Below are 20,503 nucleotides of genomic sequence, written 5' to 3' on the forward strand. Positions count from 1 at the left end.
ACTATAACTCATAATCATTTTTGTACAATTTTTAATGATTTTCCAAAGTCAGAACAGGGGAACCCGAATTCATTCTGACCTTGTCTCACAAAATCTATTATATCTCATGATTTACAATTCCATTGCTCACATCATTTCTTTTATAAGAAACTAGACTCAATAAGCTTTAGTTTCATATTTTATTCATCCTCTAATTCAATCTCTACAATTTTTGGTGATTTTTCAAAGTTACACTACTGCTGCTGTCCAAAACTGCTTTAGTGTAAAATGTTGATTTCCATTTTGCCCCAAATTTCACAGTTTATACAATTCGGTCCTTTCTCAATTAACCCCTCAATTAATCTAATTTTCTCAATTAGTACTTTACTAGACATTATAAGCTGTTACACAATTACTGAAATTCAGAATTTCCACATATAACTCTATCTTCAAACTCTTTTACTATTAGGTCCCAAACATTCACTTTCTATTCAATTCTTTCAATAAAATCAGCATATGAACAATTTAAAGCTCTAATTTCATGATAAATCATCATATAATTCCATCACATATTCATATCAACTTTCAACTTCTTTCATAAAATCAAAAACTAATGGATTTAACAAGTGGGCCTAGTTGTAAAAGTCATAAAAATACAAAAATTTCAAGAAATAGTCAAGAATTGAACTTACTTGTAATAAAAATATGAAGAACCAGCTTGAAGAAGCCCTTCCATGGTGTCTTAGCTGATGAGAATTCAGAAAAATGAAGAGAAATCTAGATAATTCCACTTGGGTCCTAACTTTATTAAGCAAATTTTGCAATTTTCCAATTTTGCCCTTAATTCTCCTTACTTTCTTGCTGATTTCATGCCTCTGCCGTCCAGCCCAAATAGACCTTGGGTCTATTTGCCTTTTAAGCCCTCTTCCTTTTATCATTTAAGCTATTTAATCATTTCCCAAAATTTTGCATTTGTTACAATTTAGTCCTTTTTGTTCAATTAATTATCGGAACTTTAAAATTTCTTAACGAAACTTTAATACTAACTTTTTAACATTCCATAAATATTTATAAAAATATTTATGGCTCAGTTTAAAATCCCCGAAGTCTTGATACCTCATTTCGATTCTAATTATTTTAATATTTATTTCTAGTGCACTATTCACTATTTCCAAAAATTTTCCTAACTTCATATTTAACTTATACTTACTAAATTAATAATATTTTCTACCCATTTTTTGAATTTAGTGATCTCGAATCACCGTTCCGACACCTCTAAAAATTCAAGCCATTACATTTTTTTTTTCGTCGGATTTGTGGTCCCGAAACCACTGTTCCGACTAAGCCTAAAATCGGGCTATTACAATCAGCACATAGCAACCCCCTTTCACATTTCAAAGATATGGTGGATATCGCACTTAGCACCACCAATGAACCGGGGAATCAGCACTTAGCAACCCCTCGGGGGAATCAGCACATAGCAACCCCCTTTCACATTTCAAAGATATGGTGGATCACGCACATAGCACCACCCATAAATCGGGGAATTAGCACACAGCAACCCCTTTTATATACAACATACTACGGCTTATTCCGAGTGTTCAACCCATAACCCATATATTGCAACCCTTTATCACCTTTCCCGATTTAACAACATTTTTAGGATATTGCCAAACATTTATTTTAATTCCAAATAAATCTCAACATATATCAAATAATATCAAAATAATACATTAAGTCACGTGTTTACTTACCTCGGTGCAAAATATCGTAATTTTGCACTTTACTCCACTATCTTTTCTTTTCCTCGTTTGATATACTCTTCACGTCTTTCTTGATCTATAATAGCAAATTTAACTCGTTTAAAGTCCACATTTATTAAAATAATCCACCACCCAACTTTTTTGAAAATTACAATTTTGCCCCCAAACTTTTGCATAATTACACTTTTGTCCCCAAGCTCGGAAATTAAACTTCATCACTTATTCTTAAGTTTTATAACATGCTGAACATTTTTCCCTTCTATGGAAACATCAAATTCCCACTCCAACACATACTTTTGAATATTAATTATTTTTACCGATTATGTCTATTTACTCGTTTTCGCTTAAAATTGCTTAGCTAAAGTTGTTTAACATAATCTCTAGCTTCATATTCCACCATAAAACAGCAAAATAAACACATTTCACCTATGGATATTTTTCCAAATATGAACCCTAACATGAATTAATGGTAGAATAAGCTAAACCAAGTTACCGGGACTCCAAAAATACGAAGAACATTAAAAACGGGGCTTAGAATCACTTACTATGGAGCTTGAAAGCTTAAAAACCCTAAATATGGCTTCCCCCTTGCTGATTTCGTTCACCATGAAGAAGATGATCATATTTTGCCATCTTTTTCCCATTTAATTCTATTTAATAACCAAATGACTAAAATGCCCCCATTTAAAAAAAATCTATTTCACCCATTTCTTATGTCTATTTTTGTCCATCAACTAACTAATGGTCTAATTACCACATAAAGACCTCCAATTTAAAATTTCATAACAATTAGACACCTCTAAGATGTAGAACTCAACTTTTGCACTATTTACAATTTAGTCCTTTTGACTAAATTGAGTGCCCAAACGTCGAAATTTTCGAACGAAATTTTTACGAAAATTTTCCGTGAAATTGTAGATCATAAAAATATAATAATAACCATATTTTCCCTCGTCGGATTTGTGGTCCCGAAACCACTATTCCGACTAGGCCCAGAATCGGGCTGTTACATTAAATTTGGTGATGTGATCATTCATTGTGGTACTTGTGACGTATGTGAAGCGAAACAGTCTTTTCTTCAAGTGGAGCTTATTTTGACTGTTTTTCTTCAAAAAAATTTCTTCAAGTGCCACCCACAACTTATTTGCAGAAGTCTCCTTTGAAAAAGCATACCTCTGCTCTCGAGAAAGGCATGATCGAATTGTGCCACATGCCAACCGATTGATCGCCTTCCAATCTTTCTCCTGTACATCATCTGGTTTCTCTTCATCAATGGCAATGTCTAGACCCTGCTGAAAAAGGGCATCTAGAACCTCACTTTGCCACATACCAAAATGGCTCGTGCCATCAAAGATCTCCACGGCCAATCTTGCATTTGCAATTGTCGGTCTTGTCCACATGGACGATGTTGAAGCTCCTACACCGACCGTTTTCTCCATAATCTTTCAATATACCTAAGGAAATCTTTTCTGATGTGGAAGATCAGTTTAAACTGCAACCACAGAGCATACTACGATTAACCTTCGGCTCTTGATACCACTTGTTGTTCCAATAGGGTCGGAAGCGTGTAAATTATTGTACTAAAAAATCACACAAAGTTCAATTCCCAGCGAAGAGAGGTGGATCACATGGATCTCTTAAATACCAAGTCTTTCCTTAGACAGAATATCCCTTCTATAGTAATTTAATAGCACAATTAAATACTACTATTATACCCTTAAATATTGAAAGAAAAATAGGACAAGAAAGAACACAAGAGATTTAACGAGGTTCGGTAAATTATACCTACGTCCTCGGGCACTAACACCAGATGATAACTTTACTATCTCCAAAATATTACAAACAAATAGAATTCCTTAAGAATTCTCAAATGGGAGAAGAGAGAAAACTAAGAGAGAAAGATTGGTTGGGATGGTTGAAATGAGAAATGGTTAGGCCTATTTATAGTTGAGGTTCAGGGACTAACTTGCAAATGGCCTAAAAAATTAGGGACCAAAATTGCAATTATCCCATTCAACTTTAAACAACTTGCCTATCACTTTTTTTCTTTCGGTGTCACTTGCACCTCCCATTTTTGACTTTTCAACAGCTTATTGATCAGGAATTCCAACAAACACGAAAAAGAATCACTATATATTCACAGCATCCTCCCTTTCCTTCTACGGGTTGTTACACAAAAAATTAATGAATAGACATGCTCTTCGTGCCAACATCACGGCGATGGAGAAGAAAACAAGACCAGGGATGTTTCGCTACCTTAAAATGTAACCCATCCCCAAACTAGCCCGAGAAGCAAGAACGGAGTTAGAAACCTATACTTTGATTTTACAAACAAAATAGCTTTCCCAGTGAACACTCTCCAACAGGCAACACCTTAGCAAAATTACTTGCATACAGGATTTTAGAAGAAAAAGCCTAGAAACGAACCATTTGTACAAAGAAGCTTTCACATAAAGTAGCTGAGAGCCTTTTTTCTTCTTGAGCCACCCTCGCCGTATAGCTCATTCCATTGAAGCAGCTCGGTCATGTTTACGGACTCGGATGATACACTTGCACATACCTGTTAAAGTGGTTTGGTTAATAATTTCTTTCTTAGGAGGGAAAAACACTACAATAATATTTGTTTTCCAATTACCTGCTGGTGAGCATATCTGAAGTCCAGCATGTTTAGAGGGCGTATATCAGCACTCCTGCATAAAGATGGAGGAGGTTTGCTCTCTGCAAGAGCAGCAGCTTGTTCCTGCCATCAATGTACAAAATATTAAAAACACATCGGCAACATGCAAATAGTGAGATGATCATTTCAATACCTTGTTTCCCCTTTCTGATGATGTAGATTCCCTAGAACTATACATTTTATTTACTATTTCAGTAAATCAAAACGAAAACAAAAATCTAAGCAGTCAACTTTTGCATGCTGGTTGAAAGTTAGTGATTCAGAGTTGTAACCTTAGAAATCAGTTTCATCGATACACTAGGAAAGGTCACATCTAACATTCGTACACAAGACCCTGAGTTCGTAAGCTATTCACGTTTGAGTTGAAAAAAACTCTCAAATTTCGTTTGGTCATCATAGAATCGAGCTTGAGCAACTTGAGGCTATTGGGTGAGCCAAATTTTAGTATCTTAATGCTCAACTCAAGCTTTTTTTAAGTAGTATTAAAGATATTTTAATTTGCAGCTGAACTTGAAGTTGACCTCAGAGCTCAAGCAACAATCAAGTTTGCAGTCAAGCATGAAATTGAACTCATTTTTTACCAGATAAATGAATATAATTGAAAGAGTTCAACCATTCGATCTTTTTTTTGGATAAAGTTCAAGCCAAACCTCAAATTTTGAGTCAAGCTCAAGCATGAACTTCTTACAACTGGATCTAATCTCGATTACACCCCTAATCTACCCCGCATAACATGGTCAATTCAACACTAAAAATCACAATGGCTATCCTGACTACTAAACCAATTCATTCCATCTAGCTATGGCCATTAATCCTAACTTCATGAAGTCAACACCATTACATAGACATAAAAAGGCCAAAATCCTTCCATAAGAAAAAAATAGTAAACACTGGCCATTGATCGCAATATCAACCTTTTTCTCCCTTTCCAGAATCTCCTTAATTGGACGGTGTGCAGCAGTCACGCATAGATTCTGCAATATAACAAAGTAAAAAAGCAGTCAGCTAAAAGGTACAAGAAAATATTCATTGGATATTAGGAAAGACTAGTCATAACCTTAAGATCGCTCCCGGAGTATCCTTCTGTCATACTTGCAACAGCATCAAAATCAACATAAGGAGACAATTCCTCCTTCGCAAGAATAACCTTTAGTATTTTTGCTCTATTTGCAGCATCTGGCAAATTTACCATCAATCTGCCAAATTAGAAACCGTTAGTAGTGTTGGGAAGAAACCGAACAACCGAAACAAAGTGAAAGCACAACCGGTGTTCTTTCTCTCCTTATAACTCCTGTAAAAATTATGGAAAGCACAATAGCACAAGATATGTTCTCTAGCAACCTTAATCAACCACAAATCAACTAATGCAACCACAACAAAAATAAATAGAGACACCGATATTTTTACGTGGAAAACCCCTTTAAATCAAGGGTAAAACCACGGGACTTTAGAGTCCGATAAAGAGCTCTACTATCATCAAATGTTCGACTATAAGATCACAATATCAAGCCTACAACAAGCATTCAACTCCGACAAGGCTAACAACATGTAATCTTTAGCAAAAGAGAGAAAAATGAGATAACATCACCAAAAAAACGTAGCTGCTGAAAAATGGGTATTTCTGACGCTACAAGACTCGGATGAAAAATCTGACCGTACAAAGTCAAGAACACCTTATCACCTAGCTGCTGTCCAAAAATTAGCTCAATCGAACCACGGATGGACCTTCGATCGAAGAGTTGATCACTGCTGCACCAAGCTTGAAAAACTGATTTTTCTATTCTCTTTCTCTCTATTTTTTTTAGCTCTCTGCAGAAATTTCTGCCTACTCCCACGTTAATAAGCCAAAAAATTGGCTTTTGACAAAACCAAAAGAAAAGGAAGGCAAAACATTGTGGCAGAAACTATGGGTTTCCCACACAGTGGGACCCATACCCAACAAATCTCCCCCTCCAACTATGTGGGGAATGCCTCTATGCCAGAGGTCAAACAACATGCTTTAAACTTTCTTCTTGGTAAGGCCTTCGTCAACATATCAGCACCATTATCATTAGTGTGTATCTTATCAAGCTCTAACAGCTTAGCTTCAAGAACATCTCGTATCCAATGGTACCTCACATCAATATGCTTAGATTTAGCATGAAAAGTTGAGTTCTTACCAAGATGAATAGCACTCTGGCTATCACAGTACAGGACATACTTCTCCTGAGTAAAACCAAGCTCATGCACAAACTTCTTCATCCAAAGCATCTCCTTACATGCTTCGGTTGCTGCAATGAACTCTGATTCGGTGGTGGACAATGCAACACACTTTTGCAGTCTCGATTGCCATGCCACAGCTCCCCCTACATAAGTGATTAAGTAACCTGAAGTAGATCTCCTCGAGTCAATGTCTCCGGCCATGTCTAAATCTGTATACCCAACAAGAACAGGTTTCTCATTGCCGAAACAAAGTTTCATATTGGAAGTGCCACGAAGATATCTCATAATCCACTTCACTGCATTCCAATGCTCTCTGCCTAGATTAGAAAGAAACCGACTAACTGTACCAACGGCATAAGCCAAGTCTGGTCTCGTGCAAACCATTGCGTACATCAAACTACCCACGGCTGAAGAGTAAGGAATTTTCTGCATCTCTTCCTTCTCCTTTTCTGTGGAAGGACTATGCTTAACACTCAATCTAAAGTGCATAGCAAATGGAGTATTCACCGCTTTAGCTTTGTCCATACTAAACCTTTGAAGTACTTTCTCAATGTACCTCTCTTGTGATAACCATAATTTCTTGGCCTTTCTATCACGTGTCAGTCTTATGCCAAGAATTTGCTTTGCTGGCCCCAAATCCTTCATTGCAAAGGATTTACTCAACTCTTGTTTCAACTTCTCAATTCTAGAAGCATTCTGACCAACAATAAGCATATCATCAACATAGAGCAAAAGAATAATAAAATCATCACCAGAGAATCTCTTAACAAACACACAATGATCAGAAGTAGTCTTCTTGTAGCCTTGCTCCCCCATAACAGACTCAAACTTCTTGTACCATTGCATTGGAGCTTGCTTCAAACCATACAAGCTCTTCTTCAATCTGCACACATAGTCCTCTTTCCCTTGTGCAACAAAACCCTCTGGCTGCTCCATGTAAAGCTCTTCTTCCAAGTCACCATGAAGAAAAGCAGTTTTCACATCCATTTGTTCAACCTCTAGGTCATAACAAGCTGCCAAACTCAGTATAGTTCTGATAGAGGACATCTTCACAACCGGAGAAAATATTTCTTCAAAATCAACCCCCTTTTTCTGAGTATAACCCTTGACGACCAATCTAGCTTTGTATCGTGGAGATGAAGACTTCTCTTCTTGCTTCAACCTGTAAACCCACCGATTCTTCAAAGCTCTTTTGCCCTTAGGCAGTTTCACCAATTCAAAAGTATGGTTCTCATGCAATGATTGAAGTTCGCCTTTCATCGCTTCAACCCACTGATCTTTGCATTCACTCTCCATAGCCTCTTCATAACATTCAGGTTCTCCCCCGTCAGTCAAAAGAACATATTCATCAGGAGAATACCTGACAGAAGATCGTCGATCTCTAGAAGACCTTCGAAGTGGAACTGCTGGTGGAGCTATAGGTGCTTGTTGTTGATCATTCACAACATCATCCATGGGAGTATCAAAGTTACCTATAGTCTGATGGTCACCACTAACATCACCATGCACATCATCCTGGATATGATCTGGTGAAGAGTCTAGGGGAACCGGATTCACATCGATCAAGTCACCACTACCTTGTGAATCCACTTTCTCCGTCTTATCAATGTCATCAATGGTCTGATCCTCAATGAAGACAACATCTCTGCTTCTCACGAGTTTCTTCTGAACTGGATCATAGAGTCTATAACCAAACTCACCATCTAGACCATAACCAATAAAAATGCATTGTCGAGCCTTGGCATCCAACTTGGATCTTTCATCCTTTGGAACATGAACAAATGCTTTACAACCGAACACACGTAGGTGATCATATGACACGTCTTTACCAAACCAAACTCTATCTGGCACATCACCTTTCAAAGGAACACTAGGAGACAGATTTATCACATGTGTCACTGTATTCAAAGCTTCAGCCCAAAACGATTTTGGTAACTTTGCATCTGACAACAAACATCTGACTCTCTCAATCAATGTTCGGTTCATTCTTTCAGCTAACCCATTTAACTGTGGAGTCTTTGGTGGTGTTCTCTGATGTCTGATTCCCTGTCGCAGACAATACTCATGAAACGACCCTGTGTACTCGCCACCATTATCAGTACAAATGCACTTCAACTTCTTCCCAGTTTCTCTTTCAACTGATGCTTGAAACTGTTTAAACACCTCAAAGACTTGATTTTTAGACTTTAAAGTGTAAACCCATAGCTTTCTTGAACAATCATCAATGAAAGTCACAAAGTAAAGTGCACCACCATGTGATCTTACTTTTATCGGACCACAAACATCTGAATGGGCCAACTCTAGCAACTCTGATTTCCTATGAGGAGGATGGCTTCTAAATGAAACTCTTTTCTGCTTTCCTGCTAGACAATGAGCACAATTCTTCAGTGTAGCATTCTTTAAACCCGAAAGTTGATTCTTCTTCGCTAAACAGCTAAGCCCCTTCTCACTCATGTGACTGAGTCGTTTATGCCACAACTCAGTTGAGTTGTCATTCAGTGTCACATTCACCGTCTCTCGAGAAGTCAAAGCTTGCATCAAGTACAAATTTGAGCTCTTCTTTCCTCGAGCCACAACCAAGGAGCCTTTAGTCAGCTTCCACTGCCCTTCACTGAAGGTGTTACAGAATCCCTCATCATCAAGCTTTCCTGCAGAAATCAAATTCAAACGGACATCCGGTGCATGTCTGACATCCTTGAGAGTTAACTTTGTTCCATTGTTACTTACCAAGCTAACATCTCCCATACCAATAACCGAAACCAAACCATCATTACCCATCTTCAATACCCCAAAATCACCAGGAGTATAAGATGTGAAGAATTCCTTCCTCGACGTGACATGAAGTGATGCACCAGTATCAATCACCCAACTAGTCTCGTCGCATGCTAGGTTGACCAAATTCTGATCACAAATAACTAACAAATCTTCACGAGTAACAGTAGCAACACGCTCGGATTTTTCATCGTCATTCCGGTCGTGTTTATCACCACCACCTTTGTTCTCTTTCTTCCACTTGAAGCAATATTTCTTGATATGACCTTTCTTACCACAATGATGACACTCAAGATTCTTGTATCTCGATCTTGACTTGCTTCGGCTTTTATCTCTACCCTTTCCATCTTTGTCTCTGTTTCTCCCCCTGTTCTCGATAACCAACACCTCGGACTGTGATGTAGAACCCTGAGATCTTCTTCTAACCTCTTCATTCAACACACCACTCTTAGCCAAATCCAAAGTAATAATACCCTGTGGGGCAGAATTAATGAGTGAGACTCGAAAGGTCTTCCAAGAGTCTGGTAGAGTAGCAAGCAACCAAAGTCCTAAAATCTCGTCATCAAATTTGACACCCATACCAAGCAACTGATTCATCATACTCTGAAATTCACTAACATGGTCAGCTATAGACATTCCTTCTTTATATTTCAGCGCCATCATTTTCTTCAGCAAAAATAACTTGTTATTGCCCGACCTCGAAGCATACAAGCTTTCAAGCTTCTCCCACAATGTTCGAGCATGTGTCTCCTGATCAATGTGATTGTAAACATTTTCTTCAACAAATTGCCGAATAAAGCCACACACTTGTTGATGCTCAAATTCCCATTCTTCATCACTTTTCGAATCGGGTTTTTGAGTAGTAAAGACCGGAAGATGCAAAGCCTTCACAAACAACAAGTCCTTCATTTTATTCCGCCAAAGTTGATAATTTGTGCCATTCAACATAATCATCTTGCTCGTATTAATTTCCATAATTATCTGACACAATAACCAAGCTCTGGTACCAGTTTGTTGGGAAGAAACCGAACAACCGAAACAAAGCGAAAGCACAACCGATGTTCTTTCTCTCCTTATAACTCCTGTAAAAATTATGGCAAGCACAATAGCACAAGATATGTTCTCTAGCAACCTTAATCAACCACAAATCAACTAATGCAACCACAACAAAAATAAATAGAGACACCGATATTTTTACGTGGAAAATCCCTTTAAATCAAGAGTAAAAAACCACGGGACTTTAGAGTCCGATAAAGAGCTCTACTATCATCAAATGTTCGACTACAAGGTCACAATATCAAGCCTACAACAAGCATTCAACTCCGAAAAGGCTAACAACATGTAATCTTTAGCAAAAGAGAGAAAAATGAGAGAACATCACCAAAAAAACGTAGCTGCTGAAAAATGGGTATTTCTGACGCTACAAGACTCGGATGAAAAATCCGACCGTACAAAGTCAAGAACACCTTATCACCTAGCTTCTGTCCAAAAATCAGCTCAATCGAACCACGGATGGACCTTCGATCGAAGAGTTGATCACTGCTGCACCAAGCTTGAAAAATTGATTTTTCTATTCTCTTTCTCTCTATTTTTTTTTTTAGCTCTATGCAGAAATTTCTGCCCACTCCCACGTTAATAAGCCAAAAAATTGGCTTTTGACAACCAAAAGAAAAGGAAGGCAAAACATTGTGGCAGAAAATATGGGTTTCCCATATAGTAGGACCCATACCCAACAAGTAGACGGTCTCAAAGTGCCAATAAGTTAAACTGGAGTAAGCTGGTGATACATGCACACATGGTGTATGTGCAAGAATTAGACTGCATCTAAAGGATATATTTGGCATATCAACGAAATATTACAATGGTAACCTTTGAAAAAGTGAAGCAAAAGAGGGGAGAAGAACAAAATAGCTTTTCTTATAAATTCTGACAATTGTTGTGTACAAGAATGTCAAGAAAGTTCAATATTTCAAAAGAAAATAGAAAAGGAAATGGGCGTAAGTCGTATCTTTTCATTTCTCTTTCCTCCAAAAGGAGCCAAAGTGATACTTTACCTCCACGGCAGCCTTCTAATGACAGCCTCATCAAGGTTGAAAGGCCTATTTGTGGCTGCAAGTACAAGAATCCGTTCAGTGTCTTTTGTACGCAGACCATCCCAGTTCACCATTTCCGCATTGCTTCATGCTCCCCTGGATATTCCCTCAAGCCCAACATGCTATCAACTTATAAGTCACATCAAAGATGAAGGATAAGCACAATGAAACTGGAGTAAATTGAAAATACAAATTGAGGATCATAGGTAACTAACCTCGGCAACAAATACAACACTAGGAGCAACTTTACTGGCTCGGGAAAAAACAGCTTTCACATATTTCTCACCCTCACCAAACCACTGCAAAATAATAGATATTTTAAAGATATGATACCATAGCAAAGCCAAATCAGTTGAAAGGGAACCGCAGAATTGACCTTCGATGTTATGCCTGACATTGATATATTAATGAAGTTTGCACCAGCTTCAGTAGCCACAGCCTTTGCCAGCATAGTCTTCCCAGTTCCGGGAGGTCCAAATAAGAGTATGCCCTTGCAAGGCTATTAACATAAAAGTTAAGGACGAGAATTCCTAGAAAACAAAGAGAATAAAACAAATCCATAGTACCAAAAAGTGGCAACTCAGATTGAATAGAAGGATTACAACTTATAGAAACAAAAAATATTGCAAACCAACAAAAATTGAGTAGCAATATTTTAAAAGAAACAGCCCATTGCTATATGCTAAATAACCTTGGTTAGTTGTCCCTTGCAAAAGAGTTCAGGCCTCTGCAAAGGAAGCATAACCAAGTCCTTTAATGTATCCTTCACGTTTTCAAGAGCTCCAATATCATCAAAGGCAACTCCAATATCACTGGGTGGAATAACATCAGCTAAAAGCCTTTTCTCAAATTCATTTTCTGTTACAACATCCTGAGATCAGCAAACCAACCACAATGAAGATTAGTGGACAGACTCATGAAAGCATGCACTAACTTCGGGAATCAGGATACAAAAATGAAACTTGATAGTGCAACTCATTTTGCTCAAAAGTACGGCAAGGACCTTAAGTGACTTTTTCAAGCTTTTAGATTCATTCTGGATAGCCTGTAAGATTGTAACACTGTACTGGATGCTGCCAGGATAGAAATTGCATCATAATTATGTGCTTCCCATCTGAAAATTGTGTAGCTAAAGCAGTTGAACCAGATTGACAAAATTAACTATCAGGTACCTTTCACAAGACAAAACAAGCCTCGACCTGGAACCAGCTTCAGGGTTCAGTATGAGATGGTGACTCAAAGCCCATCCAACTACTTTCTCAGCACCTGCAACAGATACCAAAATACAAATTTCTGGGGAAATTTTGTCTGATATTATGGAGATGATGATATGCCAAAAGATAACTTGCTTTCATTTGTAAGGGTTTGATCCTTGATGCGCAAAGTTTCAAGCCCTTCACAGTCCATCCCACTTCGACCTAAAACCTACACAATGGAAAGTATAACAGTAGTATCATTTACAACATGCCGCATTTAGAACATAGCATGTCAAGAGAGTTGCCAAACATTCAATAAGCTCAAGCTTGGAGTCAATTAACATAGCATATTCAAGACTAATTTAAACCTCATCCTGGTAATAAATGAGTAATCACAAACTCTAATTTGTTAGGGGGCTCAATGCTGAAAGGGCCAGAGGAGGTGAGGAGGCAGGCAAAGACATTATAAACTTGATTACCTAAAGGACGAATGCCCAAAGGGTGAAAACATTAATAATCTAATGCCACTCACAGTTCTAATCTCCAAGTGAACTCTCATGAAACTTCATTTTCACATGTGCCAAATCTCCATTACTACATGAGCAGAATTCTCAGAACCCATCTAACATAAAGCCAAGTATATCCTCAATGCATAAAGATACTATAAATCACTGGCTAAGTTACTTTCAGGAGCCATAAAATCTTTGTGCTGTTGTTTTTTCCACCTAAAACACCAGAAAAAGAGAAGGAAGAATCGCCCGAATTTCAACAAGTTCCTATCAGTGAAAAGAACATATAAAGCAATTGACCATTGTAGGCAAAGACTTTACAAGGAACCTTATATGTAAAAAGACCTTAAACAGAAACCAACAAACCCTCTTGGAAAATACTCGCTCAACAAGTTAGAAATCTCGGTAATGATTTGATGTATGTACTACCCTGACCCAGAATTACATATTGGAGCAATATACCTAATCATCCCTGGAACAACAGTAAGTTTCATACAGAAGTTGGAGAAAGCATACCCTGTAATTTGAAATCCTAATCTTCAAAACAGAGTAAATTTATTCCACTATACACTCCAAAGTACAAGCTACAGTACGCCATACCAAGCAATCAACCTAGTGGATTTAATAACTATGTGACTAGCCACAGAAGTTCTCCCAAGCAATTGTGATATCCTTCATAGTAGTATATAAGAGTATCAAAACTCCACAAGGATATCCAAAAGAACTAAATGTTGCTCTGAATGTTAAAGCTCCAAATAGATGATAAAAGCAACTTAAACCAATCTTTAGCATTTAAAGACCAAGAAAGAAAAAGATATACTAACAGTTTGTAGGAGATTCAGATTCCCCTTCATTTTAAGAGTTTCAGCATCCTGATCCAATTGGTGCTTCCAAGATGCAAGCAGAGCTTCATCCTGTAGTAGTACATAAGCTTCAATAATATATTCCGTTTAAACACACATACAGACAATACAACAAACACAATCTATTATTTGTGATGCACCATCTGAACCTGTGGCATGTGAATGGTCAGTCTATTGGGAAAAAGCTTAGTCAAAAATTTTGTCGACTTCGAAACTTCCTTCCCCCTGTCATGCAACCTACCAAAACTATCCTGAGAAAGATAAAAAAGAGAACAAATATCACCCCTCTTGAAATCAAGAATAGCCTATGCAACAGCCCATAAAAGACATAACGTGCATGCATGCACAACTGCTTTGTGTGTGTGGGAGGAAATGTATATTTGCAAGGGAAATGGAAGCTTATGGTCAAAACAGGAAACCCAAATTTTCTTATTATATGAACAGCTGCTCAAGCATCATTAGAAAATTACTGAAAGTAGCATACAAATGAAATAACTCAACTAAAAACAAAGCTGAACATTCTCAGTTATCTCAAATTGAATTAAAAAGATGATCGAAGTAAGAACAATTATTTGCCCTCAATTCAGTTCTCATAAGATAATTCCAAACAATATTAAACTGACCATTATGATGGAACATTTTTTATTACAAACTAATCAAGAAGCTTGGAAAGGATGAAACGACTAAATATCAATATGCAAACAGCTTTCCACCCCTCATTGAAAAGCACCCACAGTCACCATTTGTTACAATAGTAAATAAAATATTATAACCATCCACAGGATAATAACTTGGGCAGCCTCCACCAGGGAGGGAGACAGAGAGAGAGAGAAAGATAATCTTTTCAAAAGATAGAATCATTACCAGAAATGCCAAGTCAAGGAGAGAAGTTTGACTGCCACCAAATTTTGTGAAAAGCAAACCACCAGGATGTGACTGCAGGGTTAAATTTTGAAAGGTTAAGTACTCCTGGAATAAACATTTAAATAGGACAGCCATATTACTCTAGAGCCCAAAACATACTCTTGATCACAAATCTTTCTGATGACTTATGATAGAAGATTGCCCCCAAACTAAAAAATCATGATATTTAATGCCTACTGCTATCTTGAGAATGACACTTCTTGTCATTAACAGTATTTGAATCAATCTGCCACAAAAAATCTCAGCTTTCTCCAATTTTTAATTCTGATTCTCTCGGTTATTGATTTTGTGCTACTTTAATTTATCTTTTTCAGTCCCAAAACAAGTTGAACTCATTTAGGTCAACGTATCAAAAGAAAGAGCTCAAGAACTTTGGAAAGTTAACAAAACCAAAACAAAGTTACCTTGTCCTTATGATTGTCAGAATGAGTGTGTTAACCAATTACAATGACATTATGAGGAAGCTTTGTAAGTCTGCTCTTAAATGTGGAATAAGTGTCTGTATTTCCCACAAGAGACTTCTCAGCATCTTTCGTAAACAAAATAAAAGGAGAAGTCCTACTCTCACTGTATACAACCTGTCAAAAAGCCAGATTAAGTTGATAAGAAACCAAAAATGGAAACAAACCATACAGCCAGACAGGAATTGTACACTTATTCGAGGATAATGAATGTCACCTCAAACAATGTTTTAACAAGTAATCTATCTAAATCCTCAGTGCTTGTATTCTCCAAACGAAGATCAGAAACTAGGAGCAAGAAAGAGACAGCTTTAAGAATCAAATGTTAAGAAACATGGACACAAAACATTGAAAGCTACATATAAAATTACCATTGCAGAAAAACCCACGGTCTCCCTCGCAAATACTTCCAAGGTCAACACCATCAGGTATAGGTTTATCAAACCTTACACCTTCTTTTGAGAAAGGATTGTCCGCAAAGCGTAAGACGACCTTCCCTTGAACCCCATGAGGTGAACCTCTATATATTGAATGATAAAGAAAAAATTAAAGCATGGTGCTAGAAAACAAAAATCACAAAAAGAAAATGGAAACAACATGTGAGAAATAGGATGCAAGTCGTGCAACTATGAAAACTGGCCATATTCGGTGAGTTCAGATCAAGTGGAAGGGCATTTTTGTTTTCAGCATTAAAAAAGAGAACATTAGAAGGGCATTTAAAGTTGCAAATTCTCATTGAAACAGGCTTTCAAAAAAAATTCATAGCTATTCATTAATTCTCATCAAATGATTACATTGACAATAGGTTGCAGAGACCACAAAGACATTTGAAAGCACACAATATAGTAAGAAAAGTTCCATGACTTATTAATTCTGGAATCTTAAATTAGAAGATATGACATATGGAATTCAAGCCACCTTTTGAAAAAGGAATAGAGAGAAGCTGCTGTACCTAGATGGAAATGCTGCTGGATGGAGACTGCCTGAAGTTGAATTCACAAATTTAACTCTGTCACCTGCATTTTCCATGTTAGGACACAGTCTGAAAAGTGAATACATTTATATAAAATTTTTATATTGATAACATTTAAAATTTTATTTTAAATATGACATAAATGTAGCTTTGAAGTATTTTTATTTTTATTTTAATTAAAGAATGAGATAAATGTAGGTTTTCGAAATAAATTAATCTATAATACCCGACACATAGTCATATATATTTGACCCTGTAGGATTGATGGAAAATTTTCTATCTACCGTAAAGAGCATTGACAAACGTTTGTAATATATAAGCTATATGTTCTTTACAATAATGCTTGAGAAATTAAAAGATAATCAAATTCATTGCAAAAATATTGTATAAATGTATTGACTACAGCTTTATAGATATCATTTATATTGTGTCATTTTACCCATTTACAAATGTATAGATTTTTAATTTTTGTATTAATGCAATATATATGTATTATTTTTACCCTTTTACCTCTAAAACTTGACTTTAAAATTTATCATGTAATTTTTATTATAATAAAATTTAAAATTCAATTTTAATCAAGAGATAAAAATTCAATTTTATTATAATAACAACTTTAACTCTGAAATTTATACATTATGTTAATTTAGTATTGATTTTAAAAAACAATTAACCTTCAATATATAGAATGTGTAATTTAGTATATTTTTTAGTTTTGTTTTTCTTTTCTAATATTGATGGTTAATCTTTTTAGTATTAAGATTAAATTGACACAATATATAAATATTAAGGGTTAAAATTGTTATTATGCCAATTTTAAAAGCTATCACATAATCTTTTTATTAGTCATTAATGGTTAGTGACGAAAAAGGATAAAATCAAATACTTAGGTGGTCACTATGTAATTTTTTCATAAATGAGTGACCAAAAAAGAAACTTACCAATAGTTAGGTACTACTAGTGTAGTTTACCCAAGGACAAAAGCAAAGGAGCAGGGAGTGGTCTTGGGGCTAAGCAAGAAAAATCGAAAAACTGAGAATCAACTCGAACCAACTAAATTCTATTTTTTATTTAATATATAATTAATTTTAATTTTTAACATATAAAAATATTTTATATTTAAAATAGTAAAAATAATTTAAAAATTCTTGCTTTTTTAAAAAAAAATTGTGAAGAACACTTTAAAATATTGTCAAATAATATTCAAAAACCATAAAACAACCTTAATTTTTTAAAAATAAGTTTAAAAATTCAAACTAAAAATTAATATGAAAAGATCGAAAATCGAATAGAATTATGATGGGCGGTTCAAAAAATTCCCAAAACTTGATCAAACTGAATTGATATCATTCCTAGCCTTGGTCCCAAAAAATGATAAATTTACCATTTAATTCATAATTTTTTTATGAAATTATATGTTAATATAATTGTAAAATTGTACTTTAATTCGTTATATAATTTATGATTCATCTCTAATCCGATTTTCTATATTTATCCCATCCCTCAGCCTTTTCCTAACACATCGATCAAAATAAAAATTATACTATTTTCTATTTTTCCAAAATTTCATCTCTGAATTTCTTTGAACGACCTAGTTGGTGCACCATTAACCGGTAATCATAATCATATAACACAAATGACGGTAAGGGCAAAATCCGATGTAAGTTAATAGTGGACACAGATCAGCAGCTTGCAAATACCCACTTAAGGTTTTCTTACATCCAACAACAATAGTGTATTATATCGGTTTTTAATATATATCTATTTTAAAATTATCATATCTACTTTTGTAGCATATTGTAGTGAAGGGTTTTTAAGAGTATGTTTTGCCATTGGGCTTTTATCATTTTCAAGCCCATTTTATAATTTCATTTGGGGCATCAAAATTAAATGAAAGAGCCCTTTATTTGACCACATCCGATAATATTGGCACGTCCTGAAGCCAGAGTCAGCATATTTGAGTTTCGCTCAGTTTTCATTGAAAACCCTAGACCTCCCAACGAAGTAGCAGAGCCGCAGTTTCTCTGTCGATATCCGGTAAGTTCTAGATCTCCATTCACTCTTGGTGCCGTTTTGGTTCATTATGGTCACTGGTTCGCGCCATCTTCATGGCAGTTTCTCAAGTTCTTTAGTTCATCTTTGTTGTGCGCTTTGTTGTGGTTTGTTTTCTTTAGCTTAGTGGTTTGATCGTGTTATTGATAGATCCGAAGCCGAAATCATGTATTTGATTGGCTATTGGTGGAGCCATTCTTGATTGCTTGTTTTCACGATGTTGTGTATCGAATCCTTTGTTAACTCATCCTTCGTTTCTCTTGTTTGTTTTGGCTATAGTTTTCATAAACAGTAGTTCATAATCTGATTTCTCTCTGATTTGATTTTAATTTCAGAAACAAGAAATGGCTGTCACATTCAACGACCTGGGTTCTGCTGCTGGCTTGAAGAAGCTGGATGAGTATCTCCTTACTCGCAGCTACATCTCTGGGTAATTTTTCAAAAACCATACTTTAATGAAATGTTCTATAGTTGTTAGGTTTTATCTTCTTTGGCTTAGGATTTTTGTTTATATGTTTGTTTTTGCAGGTACCAAGCTTCAAAGGATGATATTACCGTCTACGCAGCTCTATCTGGTGCCCCATCGTCTAGCTATGTCAATGTTTCTCGATGGTACAAACACATTGATGCCCTTTTGAGAATCTCGTGAGTTCTTTTGTCCACAACTCTTATGCCTAATTATAAGTTTATTAGGTGGGATTTGGATGGTTAATAGAAATGTAATGTTTGATTTAGAGGTGTTTCTGAAGAAGGCTGTGGTGTGACTGTTGAGGGATTTGCTCCCGCTGAGGCTGTTGCCACTCCTTCAGTTGCTGATTCCAAGGCAAGTTAATCCGGGTGCTTATATGTTCTAATTTTGTAAATCAAGTGATTCGGTTATTTGCTGATCCATAAGTTGCTTGAATATATTGTGCAATGCAGGCTGCAGCTGCTGAGGATGACGACGACGATGATGTAGATCTGTTCGGTGAAGAGACTGAGGAGGAAAAGAAGGCAGCTGAAGAACGTGCAGCTGCTGTTAAGGCCTCTGGCAAGAAGAAAGAATGTGAGTCCTTTAACTTGTTTCTGTTATGAGTGTTGACTAATGCTTGTAAACTTCTTTTTGGTTCTAAGTTGACTGTTTTAACTTGGGATTTTATTCTTTTGTCTCAGCTGGCAAGTCCTCTGTGTTGTTGGATATTAAACCATGGGACGATGAGACTGACATGAAGAAACTTGAAGAAGCGGTAAGAAGTGTTCAGATGGAAGGACTGCTTTGGGGAGCATGTAAGTGGTTAAACTAATATTGTTAATATTGTATGCAGTTTTATCCATCTAGTGTTAGATTGTGAAAAATAGGCCTGAAGTTTATTTTTAGCTTTTTGAAGTTTAATTGGTTAGAAGTGTATTTCATATGACATAGGATTTCTTTTCATGTTGCAGCTAAGCTTGTGCCCGTTGGTTATGGAATTAAGAAATTGCAAATTATGATGACCATTGTGGATGATTTGGTGTCAGTTGACACTCTCATCGAGGAACATCTGACGGTTGAACCAATCAATGAGTATGTTCAGAGTTGTGACATTGTTGCATTCAACAAAATATGTAAGTATTTCAGATTCTGAATTGTTTTCGTTTTTGTTTCATTTGATACTTTTGTGCTTGAAGGACAGATGTATGGAACAAAATTTTGTATATTGCATTTGGAACTTTCATCTCACCTTATTACTTACAGTTCTTTTTTTTTTTTTCTCTTATTGCAGAATTTGCTATTTGGGATGCCTGCAGTAGGAGTTCCTTGAAGAGGCCTTCAAAGTTATGTTTGAGATTTTCATGTTTTTAGTTTTGCTAGAACTTAATTTAAGTTGTCGTTATTCTTGTGTTGGACAATGGATCGTTTATCATGAATATGGAGCATCAAACACCTGATGGTTTAAAAAAAAAAAAGAGATCTAGTTTGTGATATTTGTTTGTTTGTGAGGGATTAAGTTTCTAAAATTGGATCGATTTTAGGTAGGTAGAATGTATATTGTTAATACGAGAGAGTAAAGCTTGATTCA

At 36.1% G+C, this 20,503-nt stretch overlaps 1 protein-coding gene and 1 pseudogene across 2 annotated transcripts; one reads left to right on the forward strand and one right to left on the reverse strand.

The window, feature by feature from the left end:
• Positions 1 to 3,953: 3,953 nt before the first annotated feature.
• LOC107911142 (outer mitochondrial transmembrane helix translocase-like) lies at positions 3,954 to 16,468 on the reverse strand (annotated as a pseudogene).
• Positions 16,469 to 18,262: 1,794 nt separating this feature from the next.
• LOC107913416 (elongation factor 1-delta) lies at positions 18,263 to 20,408 on the forward strand. 2 transcript variants are annotated; one of them, XM_041107203.1, is made up of 9 exons: positions 18,306 to 18,449; positions 18,615 to 18,688; positions 18,800 to 18,894; positions 18,993 to 19,109; positions 19,200 to 19,287; positions 19,386 to 19,509; positions 19,617 to 19,730; positions 19,887 to 20,048; positions 20,207 to 20,408. In XM_041107203.1, coding segments are annotated over exons 3-9 (693 nt in total). In that variant the 5' UTR covers positions 18,306 to 18,449; positions 18,615 to 18,688; positions 18,800 to 18,808; the 3' UTR covers positions 20,209 to 20,408. The 2 variants fall into 2 exon arrangements, with proteins under 2 accessions (XP_016697479.1, XP_040963137.1); XM_016841990.2 differs by lacking the exon at positions 18,615 to 18,688 and having other exon boundaries at positions 18,263 to 18,449.
• Positions 20,409 to 20,503: the final 95 nt, after the last annotated feature.

The sequence above is a fragment of the Gossypium hirsutum genome, chromosome D12 (assembly GCF_007990345.1).
Source record: "Gossypium hirsutum isolate 1008001.06 chromosome D12, Gossypium_hirsutum_v2.1, whole genome shotgun sequence".
NCBI lineage: Eukaryota > Viridiplantae > Streptophyta > Magnoliopsida > Malvales > Malvaceae > Gossypium > Gossypium hirsutum.